We start from the raw sequence: 18,287 nt of genomic DNA, 5'->3' as shown, positions 1-18,287 counted from the left end.
TCGTGAATAGCTGAGCAACCCAGACTCAGCCCACAAACCTTGAAGCGCAACAGGTTTCAGATCGAAAACCAGTCACAGTGAGTTCATTTTCATCCTGGGATTTCGATTCTCAAACTCTGTCTTTCATTTTCTCTCTCTGGGTTTTCTTTTTTGGCTCTGTCTAAATATAAGCTGCCTTTTTTTCTTTTCTTTTTTTCTGGGGTTTGATTAGACACTGGATTTATTTAATTTTATGGGTTGCCATCAATTTTTGTTTTTGATTGCTTGTATGCATTCAAGTGGTTATGGTGTGAGTTGAAATGGGTTTTATTTGAATTTATTGTATTGTGCTTTATTCGGGCAAATAATTATCTGTTTGGTTGCTAAGAAAATGTGAGCAAAGAGAGGAAATTGGGTTTGGGTTTTTACTAGAAAATTTCCAGATGGGTTAGATTCATTTTGTCATATTTTGCTTTCTAGTATTTTATTGGTTATAAATGGAGGGCACTTGTTTTTGTATAATTTGTCTGGAGTTCTGATTAAAAAGCAATAGTATTTTGTTGTCTGTGACAAATATATTGTTTACCACAATAAGTTGAAAGCATTAATCTAATAATCTCTGGTTATTCTTCCTCTGTTCTTGGGGGTTTTGTTGAAATGTTAGTCATGCTATGTTGATTGATGCTATTAGTATTGGAGTATCTAATTTTAGACATGGGGATAGATAAGACATGGTATTCTTGGAGATAGAAGGTGAACTCTTATGAAGCTGGAGAAGGAACCTAGGTAGAGATGAATTTAGTAAAGAAAGAATAAAAATTAGGGGGTGGGAAGTTTGTGAAGATGGGTTAAAATATTTCAATATTGTGAACTTCTGGATCATTGCTTTTTGGAGAAAAGTGCTTATATGTTCTACAGAAACCAATTTAAAAAGATGTATGTGTGAAGCTGGAAATTCAACATGAAACAATGACTTTGTGACATAAACACCTTTACCAACTCCAGGTCAAAACTAATTTACATGTACAAGCCATTGTGTTGACTTTCTGGTGTCTTGGTTATTCACATCTCATTTTGCTCTTTCATCTTTTTATAGAACATTCTTGTATGCTAAAGGCACAACAGCTTTTGCCAAAACCTTGAATTATGTTTCTTTTATCTGACTTTCTCTTCTAGATATTAGAACCAATGTACTCCAATCTTATGTGGTGATTTCTGGCTGTTCAACATTTTTCTTTCTTTAATTGTATAGTAAAATTATTTTTGGAGCTTGTTTGATCATTACTTTTAGTTTTAGATGTTTTAAGTCCAAGCTATATATATTAAGTATGAGCAAAACTTAGGTACAGTACTTAGGAGTTATTCCTTAGGTTCCCTTTTTAATATTTTGTCATGTGGATTTTTTCTTATGAGATAGAAGTGTATTTTTTAGTTAAGTAGCCACATGGCTGAATCTTAATAGAAGAACCTACGGAACGACACCTAAGGTGCTGTAACCAAGTTTTGTCCATTAAGTATAATTAATATAATACACCTGTTCTCTCTTGAAAATGGGTTATTAACTATCATTTAAAAAAGAGATTGGATGAAGGATAGATGGCACCAATTTGCATTAGCATCTTTCTCCTTTTATACATTATTTTCTGTGTGTGTTCGACCTTTTTATTATGTTCAGTCATTCTTAAAATTTTAATCTTGTATATCAGCACTCACTTTTATGCTTGACTGAATGGGACTGCTGGGATTCTGTCTTTGGGAATTATCTTCTTTACGCATTATATGACTTGTTTGATTCTTAACTGGTGCAGTCAAAACATGGCAGCAAACATGGCAGCAAAGATAACAGGAGCTATTGCTGGAGCCTTCGCAATTTCATATGCTTGCGACTATCTTGTGGCTGACAAGAAGATATTTGGAGGTCAGTTTGGGTGATGATAATTTCTTGATAAATTAGTTCACAATCTATCTTCATTCAGTTTGATCAAATCATTAATTTGATAACCAGGTACTACCCCCTCAACTGTTTCAAACAAGAAATGGAATGAAGAAACTGATAAGAAGCTCCAGGCTTGGCCTCGTGTTGCAGGGCCTCCTGTTGTGATGAATCCCATCCGTCGCCAGAATTTCATTGTCAAGGCCCAACCTGAATAGTGAAGCACATCGTTTGTTCGTTTTGTTTCCCTTGTTAGGCCTTGCAAAGCCATGCTTATAAATTCTTCTGTATTCCATTAGATTGTGCACTCTTATATCTGGTAATTTGGACTGTGTTTCAAATCTTTTCTGATCATAATAACCACTGCCAGGGTATTTCTTTGGCAGAATGATCTTCTTGTTAATGTTATTGGGTCTTTGATAATTGATTTTGTAAGCCAAATTGCTTCAAATTTCAGGATATGTCTATTACATAGGTTGTGTTTTGACCATCAGAAAGTATTATTTTCCTATAGGATGTGATTTTGTATTACATTTTAGCTTCAAATTTCAGGATATACTAACTCCAACTTGAGCACTATTATTTACAAAGCTGGATAGGGAAATTAGGGATTCCATTCTTCTATTGAGTGGAAGCATAGAACTTAATGAATTGAAAGTAATTAATTTCATCCATCCAGAACTATACCACATTACATGTACCCCATTTTTCCTCTTCAATATGTTATCTTTTAGCCTTGCATGTGCTCTTTGTTTAGGACATTCCTCTATCCAAGCAGTAAAATCATCTAGTCTAATAAGAGCCTCATTAGCTAGTGCACGGCTAGCTTTGTTGCTATTATTTTGTGGGTACATTAAAACACAAACTTCTCGCTAGCACGTGCTCTTATTCTATATAGTCTGAGTTTATGAGTGCCTGAATAGAATAACAAGTTGTGTGGAATGAATAAGCTCCCAACTGCATATCATGGAAATATGATACCTACGAGCAAACACTCAAACGGGATGTCCCAATTCCTATTACCTATGCTCTTCTTTTGTTCAAATTATTCATATTTAGTTACACCTGATCCCGCTCTCCCATTCGTTGTTTCGGGCCAAACTTGGAGTTACACCATCCAAGGCAGTAATGAAGTCATTGCATTTTGCATGCGACAGTGATACAGTGTTAAATGGCTTAGAAGTCTCTTAAGGGTGAAGCAGGTATTCAATTTCTTTCACCCTTTGAACCCATAAATGAAAACACCTGTCTGTTTATATAAAATTTTAATGTGTTTGGGGTCAATAAGCATGTTTTCCATACATTATGTGAGAGATATTGCATCATAATTATGGACTTGCGTAGTACAATAAATGTTAGCATGACAGAATCAATTTTCTCTCCACTTTTTCCTCCCCTTTTCCATTCATCCAATTTTCACCCCAACCAAACACAGTGTACAAGTCTTCAGACCCAACGATTTGTTGAGGTGCTACAGCATATACATGCCAACATCTTGTATTGGTACGCATTAATTTTAAGGAATTTTCCATTGGAACACAACCTCAAGAAAAGAAATAGAGTAAATTCCAGAAAGATGAGATAGAAGAGGGAGACTAGGACCCACAAGAACAAGTGATAGAAACCTGTGGTGTGGAGACTTTGCCGATGCTAAAAAGTTTGTGATTAGGAGCTGTATCAATTTGTTTGAACGCATGGCATTATGTTATTGAGTGGAGGGACCATTAGACATTACTATTTACTGACATGGTTCTCTTGGTGTACAAAATATTTTCTCCAATCCATGATTGTGCATATTTGTAAATCTGAATATTTATTTATTTTAATTTATAATGTGTATACCTCTGCATCCATAAATGTTCTATTCAATCTTCTAAAGAATTTTCTCATTAGGTATAAATTTCAAGTTAGTCTAATACCTAATAACTTGTTATTGAGTTGGACATATGAATTAATTTTCTCTACCTTTCTCTTTAATCATTGAATGTGTATTTGTAATGAGTTATTTATATAGTTGGAGGTGCCTTGGATCCTCTGAATTTACTAGTAGTGGAATGTAATAGTAGAATGCGTGTAATATACAATTCAATCTTCTGTTGAATATCTCTGTTATAAGTATAAACTTTTAACTAGTCTAATTTTTAAGTAATAAATTTGGTCATTTCAATTTTAGTGAAACTCACTAAACCTTCAATTAACATATGTTTGTGCCCATTAGTGATTTGGCATCAACAAGCTAATACTCTCTCTCTCTCTCTCTCTCTCTCTAGACACTGACAGAGAAAAGAAGACAGAGACTACTACTAAGGCAAAGAAATACATTTGTATAGTATTGTGTTCCGGGGTAAATAAAACATATATTTCCAAACGCGTCTCTACATCTAAATTTACAGCACCATAAATCTGAAACAAAAGAATAATATATATATCTAGAAGAAATAAAAAAAATTATACAAGCAAAACGAAATTCAACATAGCGTAAATATTAAGTACCATTTCAGATTCCTAATTTAATTGTACCAACCAGTTTTTTAAAAACATCATTTAGCTAGTAGATCATGCGAAATATTCAAACAAACAAGTACCTAGAATTAATAAAAAGAAAATGAAACCAAATAAATGTTCAAATAAACCATTCCGAAATTCCTAAGACTCTCACCAACTAATCTCTAAGAATGTTTTAGTTAGCTAGCTAGTATCATACTAAACATTCAAAGAGACACTAATTAAGTTGCTAAATAATCATTTTCATGGATGATGATCATCTGTATTCTTCATACGCTTATTTGGGACACTATCATCCATGTGATAATCGTCGAATAAATCCATAAGGTTTGAAGTCTCTTGATATCCCCTCAGTTCATTTGGAGGAAAGTCTGAAGGCATCAAATCTGAAGGCATCAAATGCATGTATCCGCTCAATTCATTTGTAGAAAAGTTCGACTGCCCAGAAAAAGGCATATTGGGAAAGTGATCAACCATATTTGAAAGCGGCTCATCATATAGAGGGTACAATGGTTCTCCCATCTGAGGAAGAGTTCCATAATTGGTAGCCATTGGTTGAAGCTGAGTAGGGAAGCTAGGAGCTTGAGGAGGATTTCCATGATTGCCAGCCAATGCTTGAATTTCATTAGAGAACCTGCTTGGCATATGAGCACGATGAGGAGGACAATAATTATTGCAACCCATTGGTTGAAACTGATTAGCCAATCTGCTGGTCATATGATCAAGATTAGGTACATTTTGGTGGGACTGGTTTATCATTGCCTCATTTCTAGCTTTTCTATCTCCATCTTGAGAAGATGTGGAACAAATCTCATCTTGAGATTGTTGAGGTTTGCTGGATTTGTTGCTTTCACTTTTCCAATAAATCTTACACAGAACCCATTTATCCAACTGGATGACACAAAATTCAATAGTAGTTAGATCAATAATGGAGATGAAAACAATGATAATTGGAAAAATAAAATACATAAGCTTAAAGAATAAATAATTATATAAATGCTAAAACAAAAAGATAAGTTCTACTCACCCTCATGTCATCTGGATTCCTTTTAGTTAGAGGAGGATGATTAATCCTATACTCATGCATAATCCAATTGGTCTTCTCACCCTTTGGAGGTTTTCCTCTGTAGAAAACAAGTGCTTTCCTAAACCCAATTAGGATTCCTGTCTTGGAATTGATTTTCTTGTCAGCTCCAGTGGCCTTCCAAAATCCATCACCAGCTGCTCGATTTGGACGAATTCCATTTTTATACTTTCGCTCCCTCGGAGTAAAAAAATACCATTCATGTTTTCCATATTGCGGATATTGTTCTGTTAATCGTCCAAAATATGTTATACTTGTTCTTTTAAATATGGTGTCAAAAATTAAAAGCAAGCTAAAAATTGTTCATGTAAAACATTAAAAAAAGAAGAAGAGAATTTCTTATATGAATATAACTTTTTTATAGTACCAAACATAGAGTACCATCTCTTTACAATATCAAAACGCACATCAATTATTGTGATGCAAAAAAAAGGAGTACAAAAACAATGGGAATTCAAGGAAACAAATCTGTACCAAAAGGTGGATGCATGCAAAAAAGAGAGTAAAAACAAATATCAAAGCCATGAAAATCATGCAAATCATGCAACATTACTAATTAGTTCATCAAATATGGCAGTTTAGGATGATAACAATTAGCTAAAGAAACTTAAACATCATGTAATGCAACATTCAATTCAAAACTTCTAAATAAAAAAAAAAAACAAAAAGAACCTGTAAGCCACTCAGGGCTGTGGTTATATAGTTCAACATCCATAATCTTATTCCAAGGAAGGCGTTCTCCCAAGATCTTCCTCTTTAAGTAAAATATTATGAGCTCGAACTCACTTGGGTCGAACTTATACCCAGGTGGAGGATCAAGATCATCAAAACTGCAGTAATTTAGGTTTGGATTGTCATCAAGTTGAATCAAATCCTGAATGCTACTACTGTTTACAGCAACTTCCTCTTCCTCGTCTTGTAGTTCTTCCTCTTGCTCTTTATCATCGTCAGCATCAACCACCGAGTCACTTGCGTTGCTCCTTGGTGATTCTGTTGCATGGTTTATATTGTGTATTACATTGCGCCTTGGTGATTCATGGTTTATATTGTGTATTGCATTGCGCCTTGGTAAGTCTGTTGCATGGTTTATATTGTGTATCACTTGGTTTGTTACACCAGAAACCATCGAAAGCGGCTCATTTTGCTCATGATCAAGCTCCCTAACGCTCTCTGGAGAAGAAGACATTGCTACCAAAACGTAACTATGAAACACTCTCTCTTTCTCCTTTTTATATCACTAAAATAGGGTTGAGAGTCTCCTACCTAGAAAAGAACTTTGGAATGATAGTATTTCTGATGATAAAGTGATAATCCCACATTTAATTCAATCTCCGTATTCTTTAGAAAATTTCGGACTTATTTATCTGATAAGTTCAAGTTTAATAAAATTTGGATAATATTTTAAAAATCAATATTTCTCATCTATCTATCTATATATTACTAAAAGCTGAAAAGTAGTGTTTAATGCTGCTGCTCTCACGTTGCACCACATCAGCTGCCACATCATTTTAAATATATATATATATATATATATATAAAATTTGTCCTACAATTTTAAAATAGTTTTTACAATTTTCAGCTCTATAAATGCAGTCCAGTACTTATTTATTTACTTTCACTATCACCCTATAATAAATTTGTATAATTAATTCAGCCTACCTGTTAATTATTTAGTTCCACTATCAAGCCCAACCCGAAGCCTTTTTGTTCAGTTTTAAGGTTTTGTGTGAGCCTTTTCAGTTTAAAGGAAAAAAAAAAAAAAAAAAAAAAAAAAAAAAAAAAAAAAAAAAAAAAAAAAACGTTGAAGCCTTTCAAGCTTTAGGGTTTTTTTTTTTTTTTTTTTTTTTCCTTTCCAATTTTCCTATAATTGTTTTAACATTTTTTATTTAATATTTACATTTCTACAATCTTTCTTTCTCCCTTACCATTTCGTCTCCCTACTACTTCTACAATCTTTCTCCCTCCCTTACCTTTTCATCTCCCCACTACCCTCTACATTAATATCATTCTTCCTCTTTCCCTTCATCTTCCTTTATTTTTGTCTCTTCTTATTCACACCCTTTTATTATAAATTTGTCACTATCTCATCTATTCTATGCATAGTTTTCCCTCACAAAAAAAAAAAATGGTTCTTTCTCTCTCTCTAAATTTTTTGGTGGATTTTTATTTTTATTTTTCTCGCATCTCTACTTTAGGTTGATAATTTTTTATATTCTTTAAAACTCTATTTTGGGTTAATGCGATTTAGTTTTGTTTTTTAAATTGTTGTTGTTGTTGTTGTTGTTGTTGTTTTTTTTTTTTTTTTTTTTTTTTTTTTTTTAAATTATTCTCTTTGATTGTTAATGTTATCCTATTGCGTTCTAAAGAATTAAATATAGTATTTAAAAATATAATATTATTCTATTACATAATATGATTTGGTATTTATTCTGTTACATATCATATTTTTTAAAGTGCTCAATTTAGATGTTAGACTATGAAACTTTACTAATTTTTGTTTATTTTCTAATCCTTTGTGGTGGACAAAGTACTCTTAATAGTTATATTAGAAGTACTCTATAATGTCATTCATTTAAAGAAAAGCAAAGGTTAGCCAAATGAAAATGATTAGATAGGTGACAAATTTTTAACTTTTGCAATTTTATTTTTATTATTATTATTTTATAACAATGCATGTATATAAATTTAATCTTAGATTTTGCTAATAACTGTTTATTTGATAATATGTTTTGGGTGGCCAAAATTATAATTTCTATAAAGAAAATAACCTTAATAGATTATCAAAAACAAAATTTTATCCTAATATTGGTTCAATTAATCATTGTTAAGTTTTTTTTTTTTTTTTTTAGTTTACGTTTTTTTGGTGTTTTGGATTGTTCCTATATTACATTTATGATTGTTCCTATAATAAATAAAAATATAATTACGAAATACATTACTCATTATTAGATTAGTTTAAATTGTAAAAAAAAAATAATAATAATAAAACCATCATAAAAATAATTACCACGCGCAACGTGCGGGTTTAGGGATGGCAATTTCTGCCCAACCTGCGGGTACCCGACCCTAATGGGTCGGATTTTACCCGGCCCGATAAGGAATAGGGTCGGGTTTGGGTTTTTTTTTTTTTTTTTTTTTTAAAAAAAAACCCGAACCGGGTCCGGGTCTTTGTAAAAATCCGGCCCAAACCCAACCCGACCCGACCCGGATATATATATATAATGTTATAAACCCTAAAATTTCTAAATCCTCATTTCCTTTCAGCTCACACAGCCGCCCCCTCATCTCTATTCTCTTTAGTCTCACTCTCTCACTCACAAATCTCACTCTCTAACTCACAAATCTCACTCACAAATCACAATCTCACTCACTCTCAATCTCACCTTCGGCCAACTACCCAACCTCTCACCGCCGATCCAAGCCTTCGTCACCGTCCCAAGCCTTCACCGCCATCCCAAGCTCTGTCAGTGTCACCGCTCTCCCTCAAGCGACCTCGCCGACAAGCACCTCAAGAGATCAAGCACCTCTTCTCACGGACATCACCTCGCCAGACCCTCCTCCACCTCACAAGGCCACAACTCTCTCATCTTTCTCACCTCGTTGAGAACTCTAGCTTTTGCACTGAAAATCGTTCATTTTGTTCAAAGAATCAAATTTGTATTTTCTAGTTTAAGTGTTATTTTTGTTGAATATGATCGGCTTGTTTGATTTGATTTTGTAGGGTCTATATGTTAATTCTTGTTTTTACTTTTGATGTGGGAAAATTTTGTAATGAAAAAAAAGGGTTTCCAATCTGTATTTTCTTGAGTGTCCCCTACTATTTGGTTGCTGAGAAAATCAATATCAGGCAAACTTTTTTTTTTTTTTTTTTTTTTTTTTTTTTTTTTTGTGATTGGGCAACGGAATGGGCCCTGATCTGGCAAGGCTTAACAGGGCCCGCGGGGGCGGGTCCAGGCCCGGAAAAATAACTCGTTTAGTAAATGGGCCGCGGGTCTTAACCCGCGGGTCGGGTCTGGGTATGAAAAAACCCGCCCGAACCCGACCCGTTGCCATTCCTACGTGGGTTCGCGGCTAGTATATATAATAACAGGTAAAGTAGAGAGAAAATCCAATTAAATTTCAAATTGGAATTCAATTAGAGTCTAATTTTGCGCCATGTGTCTCATCTAATTTAAATTTTAGAATTTTGTGCAAAGTGAGTTAATTTAGTGTAAAAATTGAATTTTAATTGAAGTTTAATTTTACACCATGTGTCTCATCTAATCTAAATTTTTAAATTTTTGTGTCAAATTAGTTAATTTAGTGTAAAAAACAAGGAGTCCATTATAATAAACCATAAAAAAAAAATCATAAATATTAATAGGTAAAACTTAAAGAAAATTGAATTAAAATTTGAAATAATCCAATTTTGCGCTATGAGTCTAAATTTATGTGAAAACTACGCCATGTGTCTCATCTAATTTAAATTTTAGAATTTTGTGCAAAGTGAGTTAATTTAGTGTAAAAATTGAATTTTAATTGAAGTTTAATTTTACACCATGTGTCCCATCTAATCTAAATTTTTAAATTTTTGTGTCAAATTAGTTAATTTAGTGTAAAAAACAAGGAGTCCATTATAATAAACCATAAAAAAAAAATCATAAATATTAATAGGTAAAACTTAAAGAAAATTGAATTAAAATTTGAAATAATCCAATTTTGCGCTATGAGTCTAAATTTATGTGAAAACTACACCATAAATATCCATTTAAGCTTGTGCCATGTGTCTACTTAAATTTTTTAATCTTTGTGTCAAGTGAGTTAATAAGTGCAAAATACTAAGAATCTAATATTAATGAACTAAAAAAAAAATCACATATACTCAATAAAAATCACCACATATTTCTCAAAAAAAAAAAAAAAAAAATCACCACATAACAAAAATCACCACACATTCTATCTTATTAAAAATTAGAAAAAAAATAATCATAAGTAGTATTAAATTTAGGTAAGAATTTTAATATGTGAATAATTACGTTTGCTTTAAAAAAATAATTTGACTAATTATCTATATTTTATGATAAAAATTTTGTTTAATTTTAAATGTATCTATTTGTATGCATGAATGCAAGTGTTACATGCTTTAAAAAAAATTAATTTGACTAATTATTTATATTTTTATAATAAATTTTTTATTTAATTTTAAATGCATCCATGCGTTTGCATGGAATTACATGCTAGTATATATAAAAGCAAAGACCTCATGCAAGAGTGTATGAGGTCCTGCTATGTGGCACTCTAAGGGGCTTGCTTTTAAATTTTAAGTAGAGATTAGGTTTTCAAGTGATAGTTGAATCTCAAAAACCCCAAAAAAAGAAGAAGTGATAGTTGAGGACAAAGAATGAGGCTTTTTGTGATTGTTGATACAGTCGTTTGTAAACCGATGGATTGCATAGGTGAAAAAAACTAATCTATGGATAAAAGAAAAAAAAATACAATATATATCTATGAAAAGACTCTAAAAGACTGAACTTTGAAGTCATCAGTTGTATTTGGAGATTTAAATAATTTTTTTTATGCTCTAGGGTTTAATGATTAAGCTAAAAGTTTATTTTGAATTTCTATGAGACATGTTGTTTTAAGACTTTTGGACAATATAACTTGGTCATTGGATGATTTATATGAATGATGTGTTTATTTATTTATATATTTTCTAACTTTATGTTATATATATATGATGCAATTTTTTTTATTGTTATAATTTATTAATTTACCTAAATGGAGTGTTTTATTTTTATTTAGTCGCTTTTTATAATTATAAAATATATTATTTAATTAATTTTTTTGACATGTATTTTTTAATTAATTAAAAACCAGCCATTCAACTAATGAACCACTGGTTGAACTAAAGAACTAGTGAACAAATTCTTCAGCTAGGTCAATTTTCGGTACAATTTTGATAATTATGATTTGTATTGAATAACAAGTTGTAGGTATGTCACGTGTTAAATTTTTTTCCTTTTTAAACTTTGAACTTTTTTTTAATAAAAAATAAATAAATAAAAAGAACACATGACAAATTGCGATCAATGGAGTATAAAATAGAAGAAAAAAATGGGACAATAATCAGAATTTCCAAACCGTGGCTTGGTTTCCAATTCATGCAATCCAGATTCTAGGATAAATGAAAAGAAATATGAAGATAATGAAACCAAATGAAAGTTCAAATTAACCAATCCGGATTCGTAAAAAGTTCTTAATTAGCTAGTATCATACTAAACATTCAAAGAGACCCTAAGTTGCTAGTAATAATCATTTACATGGATTATGATAATCTGAAGGCATTTGATGCTTATTTGGGATTTCATCATCCATTTGATAATTGTTGTAGCCCCTAGGATTTGAAGTGTCGTCTTTTTGATGTCCACTCAATGCATTTGGTATAGATTGCAGGTATCCATTCGTATCATTTGAAGGACAGATTAAAATAACATCCGAGTCTTGATCACTCCTTTCATTTGTAGAAAAGGTTGAAGTCGAAGGCATGTACCCAGTTGATTCAGTTGTAGAAAAGTTTGAATGCCGCATATAGGAACTGAGCTCATCACCTTTCTGTATAGAATTTTCAGATTCGACAAAAATTGCACTTGATTGTGAAGAATGCATTGGAGGATTCCTAGAGTAAAATGGTTCAAAGGCCTGAGGAGTTTCATGATTGCCAGCCATTGGTTGAAAATGATTATGGAAGTTACTAGCTCCATGATTGAAAGCCATTGCTCGAGGCTGATTAGAGAACCTACTAGCCATATGAGCAGGTGGAGGAGTTCCATGATTGCTAGTCATTGCTTGAGGCTGATTAGGGAACCTACTAGCCATATGAGCAGGTGGAGGAGTTCCATGATTGCTAGTCATTGCTCGAGGCTGATTGGGGAGCCCACTAGCCATATGAGCAGGTGTAGGAGTTCCATGATTGCTATGAGCAGGTGGAGGAGTTCCATGTTTGCTAGTCATTACTCGAGATTGACTAGGGAACATATTAGCCAGAGGAGCAATTCCATGATTGATAGCCATTACTTGAGACTGATTTGGGAACCTTCTAGTCATTGCTTGACATTGATCAGGTAACATACTAGCCATATGAGCAGGAGGAGTTCCATAATTGCCAGCCAATATTGCTCGAGACTGATCAAAAGGGAACCTACTAGCCCCCATATGAGCAGGATGAAGAGTTCCATTATTGCTAGCCATTGCTTGAATTTGATTAGCAAGAGCATGAACATGTGCATTTTGGTGGAAGGACTGATTTATATGACGCTTAATTGGTGTTGGATCAACATTTGTCATTGGCTCATCCCTATCATTAGCACGTGAAGATTTGGAACAAGCCTTTCGAGTATTAGCCTTGCTTGATGATTTGCTCCCATTTTTCTCATAAATTTTACACAAAACCCATTTATCCAACTGGAAGACACAACAATGATGATTGGAAAAAAAAAAAAAAAAAAAGAGAGAAAAAGAAATCAGAAATTCAAATAACATTCAAATAATATAAAAGCTAAAACAAAATGATAAAATCTACTTACCCTCATGTCATTTTCACTACTTCTAGTTAGAGGAGGATGCTTAATTTTATATTCGTACATGATCCAATTGGTCTTGTCACCACTTGGAGCTTTTCCTCTATAGAAAACAAGTGTCTTCTTATACCCAACTGTAATTCCCTTATTGGATTCAATTTCTTTGTCAGCTCCAGTAGCCTTCCAATATCCATCACCTGCAGCTCTATCTGGACGTTTTCCATTTGGATACTTTCGATACCTTGGAGTAAAAAAGTACAATTCCTCTTGTTCATCATATTTCTTGTACTCTTCTGTAAATCATCCAAAATGTTACATTTATACTGGCTCTTTTATATCTTTTATATATGTTAACAAAAATTAAAAAACATGAAATAAAAAGAGCAATTCTCATATGAATAGAACATTATTTTTGCTTATTTTTCTACCCCAAACAGACGTACCATATATCTATTTAAAGCAAGAAAACTGGAAAGAAACCCAGTAAGACAAACATATATGTATACTACATAATACGGCATAGCAATGATTATTTCTTTCTGATTAGTAAACTTTACAAGTTCTATTCAAATAAAAAAAAACGTATATAAACTAGTAACTACCAATGATTCTTTCTTTCAGATTATAGTAATTACCATGCAATATATATCATCAAAAAGAACTAAAGAAAGAATAGGTTCCATTCAAGTCAAAAGAATTAAAGAAAACTTGAAAGAAACATGTTTCAAGAAGATACCTGCAAGCCACTCAGGGCTGTGGTTATAGAGTTCAACATCCACCATCGAATTCCAAGGCAGGGGTATATTCAAGCACTTCTTGACCAAATAAGAAATGATGAGATCAAAGTCACTGGGGCTGAACTTATAGCCAGGTGGGGGAACTACATTATCAAAGTTGTGGTACTGTTTCTCTGGTTCTTCATCAAACTCAAGAAGCAATTTATAGAGTATTCTCTTTAAACCCACCTCATCCACCTCTTCAGATTGTTGGTTAGGTTCTTCCCCTTGCTCTTCTTCATCGTCAAGATCAGGTTCAGGAGGATCAATAACCACACTTGGTGGTGATGAATATGTACTTATTGTGTTGCTTCTTGGTACGTTCAGGGCTTGTAGTAATTGTGTTGCAGGGTTTATATTTGAAATCATGACTTGGTTTGTGATACCAGGAGCCATGAGACTCGGCTTGTTGTTTTGCTGATTATGATTAGCCATCATAATCGGCTTGTTTTGCTGATGATTGTGATTAGACTCCATACTCTGGCTTTCTCTCTCTCTCCTTTTATACTTTGTAAAGAAGTCCACTCCGTTTCAGACTCTGTTTTCAAGAATCTTTGTGAGCATAGAACACCACCTCCGGAGTTATTGGGTAAACACTAAACTCATTATCCTTAGATATATCTAATACAATTAAATCATATCTTCCGAAATAAGAGGACTACGTAAGTTGATAAGTCCGAATATTTTGCACCATATCATAAAATATCACGTTAGTGAAGTAGAGCGAAAAAAGAATAAAGAAAAAAAAGAGACCGACTTCAATTTCTCTAAGCTCACGCGGAACATTGATCTTCCCTTCTATCATACAATAGTGATATCATTTTTATGTAAGTATTTTTTTTTTTACATATATGATAGTAAAGATTTTGTGATTTAATATTTTAAACTTGACAAGCCATGACCACAACTCAAAGAAATAGAACCCTACACAATTCATCTCATGAAACAGGGAGAAACAGAGAACTGCTTGGTACATATTGATTCAGTAATAGACTTGAGGACTTAAATTGTTCAACCTTAAATAAATAATCAAATACATATCCCATTACCATTTCAAACTTTCAATTGCTAAAATTTTTATGTTCAAAATACTTCTTGAGATGAATCAAAAACCAGGATTTACAATCAGCACAAAACTTTAGCAAAGAACAATTACTGTTCATTAAGTTCAAAATCACAATTTCTGCGGCACTTGTTGGCCTGTAGAGAGGACCAATCACCATTTTTTTTTTTTTTTGTTTTTTTCATGTGGATAAATCGTTATACTTTAATTGATGAGAAACCAAAATTACACAACAGGACGATTCAGACCAAACACATGAACAACAAGTAAAGAATCCCAAACTAAACAACATAGCTAATTATCCCTGACATACCAAACCAAGCCTACTAATTGAAAAAAAAAGGTAAAACAAATGCCAATGACAAAGGCCATCACATCACTACAGAGTACCCATTCACATTCTCTTTTGCAAACTACCAAACAGTATCTTTCAGCCAATGTAATTAGATATGGTGAAACAGTTAGAAGCTATGCTTCACAAACTGATGGCTGTGTCAATCATTAAAACTATAAAACTTTGGTTAGCTAGTATCATGCTAAACATTCAAAGAGCCACTAAGTTGCTAGTAATCATTCACAAGGCCTTTTTGTCATCTGAAAGCTTCCAACGCTTATTTGGGACAATATCAACTTCTCTCATTTCTCTGATAAAGCCTACACAAAACCCATTTATCCAACTGGAAGACACAAAATTCAATAATAGTTAGATTTACAATAGAAGACAACAATGACTTTTGAAATATATATATATATATATATATATATAAAAAAATTTAAATAATATAAAAGCTAAAACAAAAGGATAAATTTACTAACCCTCATGTCATTTTCAGTTATAGGATGATCAATTCTATATTCATGCATGATCCAATTTGTCTTGTGACCACTTGGAGGTTCTCCTTCATAGAAAGCAAGTTTCCTCTTATGCCCAATAACAATTTCCTTAGATTTGATTGCCTTGTCAGCTCCCATAGCCTTCCAATATCCATTACCAGCTACGCAATTTGGACGTTTTCCATTTTGATAGTTTTGTTTCCTTGGAGTAAAAAAGTACCATGCTTTTTCTTCACGGTTGCCGTATTGTTCTGTTAAATCATCCAAAATGTTATATTTTTACTTGGTTTTTTTTTTTTTTTTTTTTTTTTTTTATTATATATGTTAACAAAAGTAAAAAAGCGAGCTTAAAAAATTGCTCATGACAACTTGTCTGAAAAATCTTTTCTTATACATGTTTTTCTACACCAAGCATACGGTACTTTCTCTTTACATATATCAAAACACAGATCAATTATTGTAAATCCATGATGCATCCATGCACAATAGTTTCTACTTGAGTAATTCATCACAATAGTTTGAAGTTTATAAACTGTTAAGAGTAATTTTGAAAGGGAGTTGCAAAAGAATTAAAGAATAAAGAACACGATTTACTTAAAAGACAAGGTTGTAATTTGGAAGAGATTATATTTAAAAAAAAAGAGATGGTATACAATGAAAATTAAAGGATGTACCCTGCCAATGATTCTTTCTTTTAGATTAATCACAATTAGCAAAAAAACTTTAAAATTAAACTGACTGATCCGTTCAACTGAAAACAATTAAAGAAAAATAAAAAGAAACGTAGTAAAGCATACATGTATGTAACCACATAATATGGCTTGGCAATGATTCTTTCTTTCAGAATAATTACAATTAGAAAAAGAAACATTAACATCATGCAAAATTATCAAACTGACTGATACATTCAACTGAAAACAATCAAAGAAACCCAGTAAAGCATAAATGTATGAAACCTATAGTGACTACATAATATGGCTTGCCAATGATTATTTCTTTCAAATTATTAAGATTTGGCAAAAGAAACTTCAACATCATGCAAAATTATCAAACTGGCTGATCCATTCAACTCAAAACAATCAAAGAAAATTGAAAAGAAACCCAGCAAAGCATACATTTATGGCATGCCATTTCTCTCATATTGACTAATGCATTGTAAAAAGAACTAAAGAAAACTAAAAAGAAATATGTTTCAAGAAGAACCTGCAATCAACTCAGGGTTGTGGTTATAGAGTTCTTCAGCATCCTCAACCCAATCACAAGGCAGGGGATAATTCAAGACCTTGTTGATCAAATAATGCACGATGAGGATGTAGTCACTGGGGCAAAACCTACACCCGGGTATGAGGTCTAATTTGGGGTACTCCATCTGTGGCTCCTCACCTAGCTGATGCAGTTTATCATTGAGGAATGTTTTTAAAACCGACACATCCACCTCTTCTAAACATTGGTTTTCCTCTTCCTCGTCTGGTTCTTCCTCTTCCTCATCTGATTCTTCGCCCTTATCATCATCGAAGTAAAACGTGCCCGATGGCGATGGAGATGAAGAAAAACTTGTATCGCTGATTGATGAGTACAGAGGTGAAGTTGGTGATTCTGATTCATAATTATTAGTGTGATCAGAGTCATGATCAGACTCACTACTATTTTCTAGAAGAATACACATTGCCACAAAATGAAAGTAACTTTGAAAAAAACTCACTCTGTTTAGTTAAAATCTTGAAAGAAAATTTATAATCTTTACAACACAATAAGAAGATGATTTACTCTGTTCCTTTTTATATACCAAAACAGAGTAATGGAACATAAAAGAGGCGGGAAACTCTTAACCGCTCTTAACTAATTTTGTAACCGATGATTCACACGGTTATTTTGGATAAGTATGAAACGGCATCGTTCTGATGCTAACATGTGTTTGTGTGTGTCTCTCTCTCTCAGATACGACACCGTATGATTGAAGTTTGTGTGACGTCGTTTTGGGTCTTGCACGTCATCGTTTTGATCCCTTTGTTCTTGACCTTTACTGCTATGAACTTCTTTTGGGTTTACCAAGAATCAATACAGGAATGCTGATAATTATATATTATAGAGGTACATGACAAAAGAAAAACCCATTAATTTTTCTATGTGTATTTGCATATTTTGAGCCACTTGACACTAGCATAATTCATGGATTTTGTTAAATTATACTCAAACATAAAATTGTGAAATATAATCAAAATAATAAGTAAAACTAGTTTTATCACATGCACTCTGCACGTTCGATGAGGCTTCTTATTTATTTTGAGTTTAATATAATTTTTCAATTTGAATTTATCTATTACTAGTAAGGTTATACATGAATGAATTTTTAAGAAACTAAAATTTAGGATTTGAAATTGAGTAAACTGGGTTTAGTGTGTGCTAGATTTTAGGAAACAAATTAATCAAATATGCGTGAAATATTTTTAAATAGAGAGTTTATTAATTTTTAGTAAAAAAGTTTCTTTGGTAGGTTTTTTTTTTTTTTTTTTTTTTTTGAATTTTGAATTTTGAATTTTGTTGAATTACAATTTTA

The 18,287-nt window shown here is 32.5% G+C and overlaps 4 protein-coding genes across 4 annotated transcripts; 1 reads left to right on the top strand and 3 right to left on the bottom strand.

The window, feature by feature from the left end:
• On the top strand, window positions 1–2,421 carry LOC115975224. The gene is made up of 3 exons (XM_031095931.1): window positions 1–77; window positions 1,788–1,897; window positions 1,985–2,421. Exons 2-3 carry the CDS (start codon window positions 1,795–1,797, stop codon window positions 2,128–2,130), a joined length of 249 nt encoding a protein of 82 aa, XP_030951791.1. The 5' UTR covers window positions 1–77; window positions 1,788–1,794; the 3' UTR covers window positions 2,131–2,421.
• Window positions 2,422–4,408: 1,987 nt separating this feature from the next.
• LOC115993992 lies at window positions 4,409–6,687 on the bottom strand. The gene is made up of 3 exons (XM_031117997.1): window positions 6,174–6,687; window positions 5,445–5,728; window positions 4,409–5,308 (listed from the first exon to the last, which is right to left on the bottom strand). The coding sequence occupies exons 1-3, from the start codon at window positions 6,685–6,687 to the stop codon at window positions 4,661–4,663; spliced, it is 1,446 nt and encodes a 481-aa protein (XP_030973857.1). The 3' UTR covers window positions 4,409–4,660.
• Window positions 6,688–11,683: 4,996 nt separating this feature from the next.
• LOC115961474 lies at window positions 11,684–14,423 on the bottom strand. Its single transcript, XM_031080656.1, has 3 exons — window positions 13,794–14,423; window positions 13,064–13,350; window positions 11,684–12,941 (listed from the first exon to the last, which is right to left on the bottom strand). The coding sequence occupies exons 1-3, from the start codon at window positions 14,308–14,310 to the stop codon at window positions 11,793–11,795; spliced, it is 1,953 nt and encodes a 650-aa protein (XP_030936516.1). The 5' UTR covers window positions 14,311–14,423; the 3' UTR covers window positions 11,684–11,792.
• Window positions 14,424–15,086: 663 nt separating this feature from the next.
• Window positions 15,087–17,490, bottom strand: LOC115960647 (NAC transcription factor 32-like). Its single transcript, XM_031079959.1, has 3 exons — window positions 16,934–17,490; window positions 15,713–15,981; window positions 15,087–15,573 (listed from the first exon to the last, which is right to left on the bottom strand). Exons 1-3 carry the CDS (start codon window positions 17,394–17,396, stop codon window positions 15,523–15,525), a joined length of 783 nt encoding a protein of 260 aa, XP_030935819.1. The 5' UTR covers window positions 17,397–17,490; the 3' UTR covers window positions 15,087–15,522.
• Window positions 17,491–18,287: the final 797 nt, after the last annotated feature.

This window comes from Quercus lobata, chromosome 1 (genome assembly GCF_001633185.2).
Source record: "Quercus lobata isolate SW786 chromosome 1, ValleyOak3.0 Primary Assembly, whole genome shotgun sequence".
Lineage (NCBI taxonomy): Eukaryota > Viridiplantae > Streptophyta > Magnoliopsida > Fagales > Fagaceae > Quercus > Quercus lobata.
This window is presented reverse-complemented; position numbering and strand designations above follow the sequence as displayed.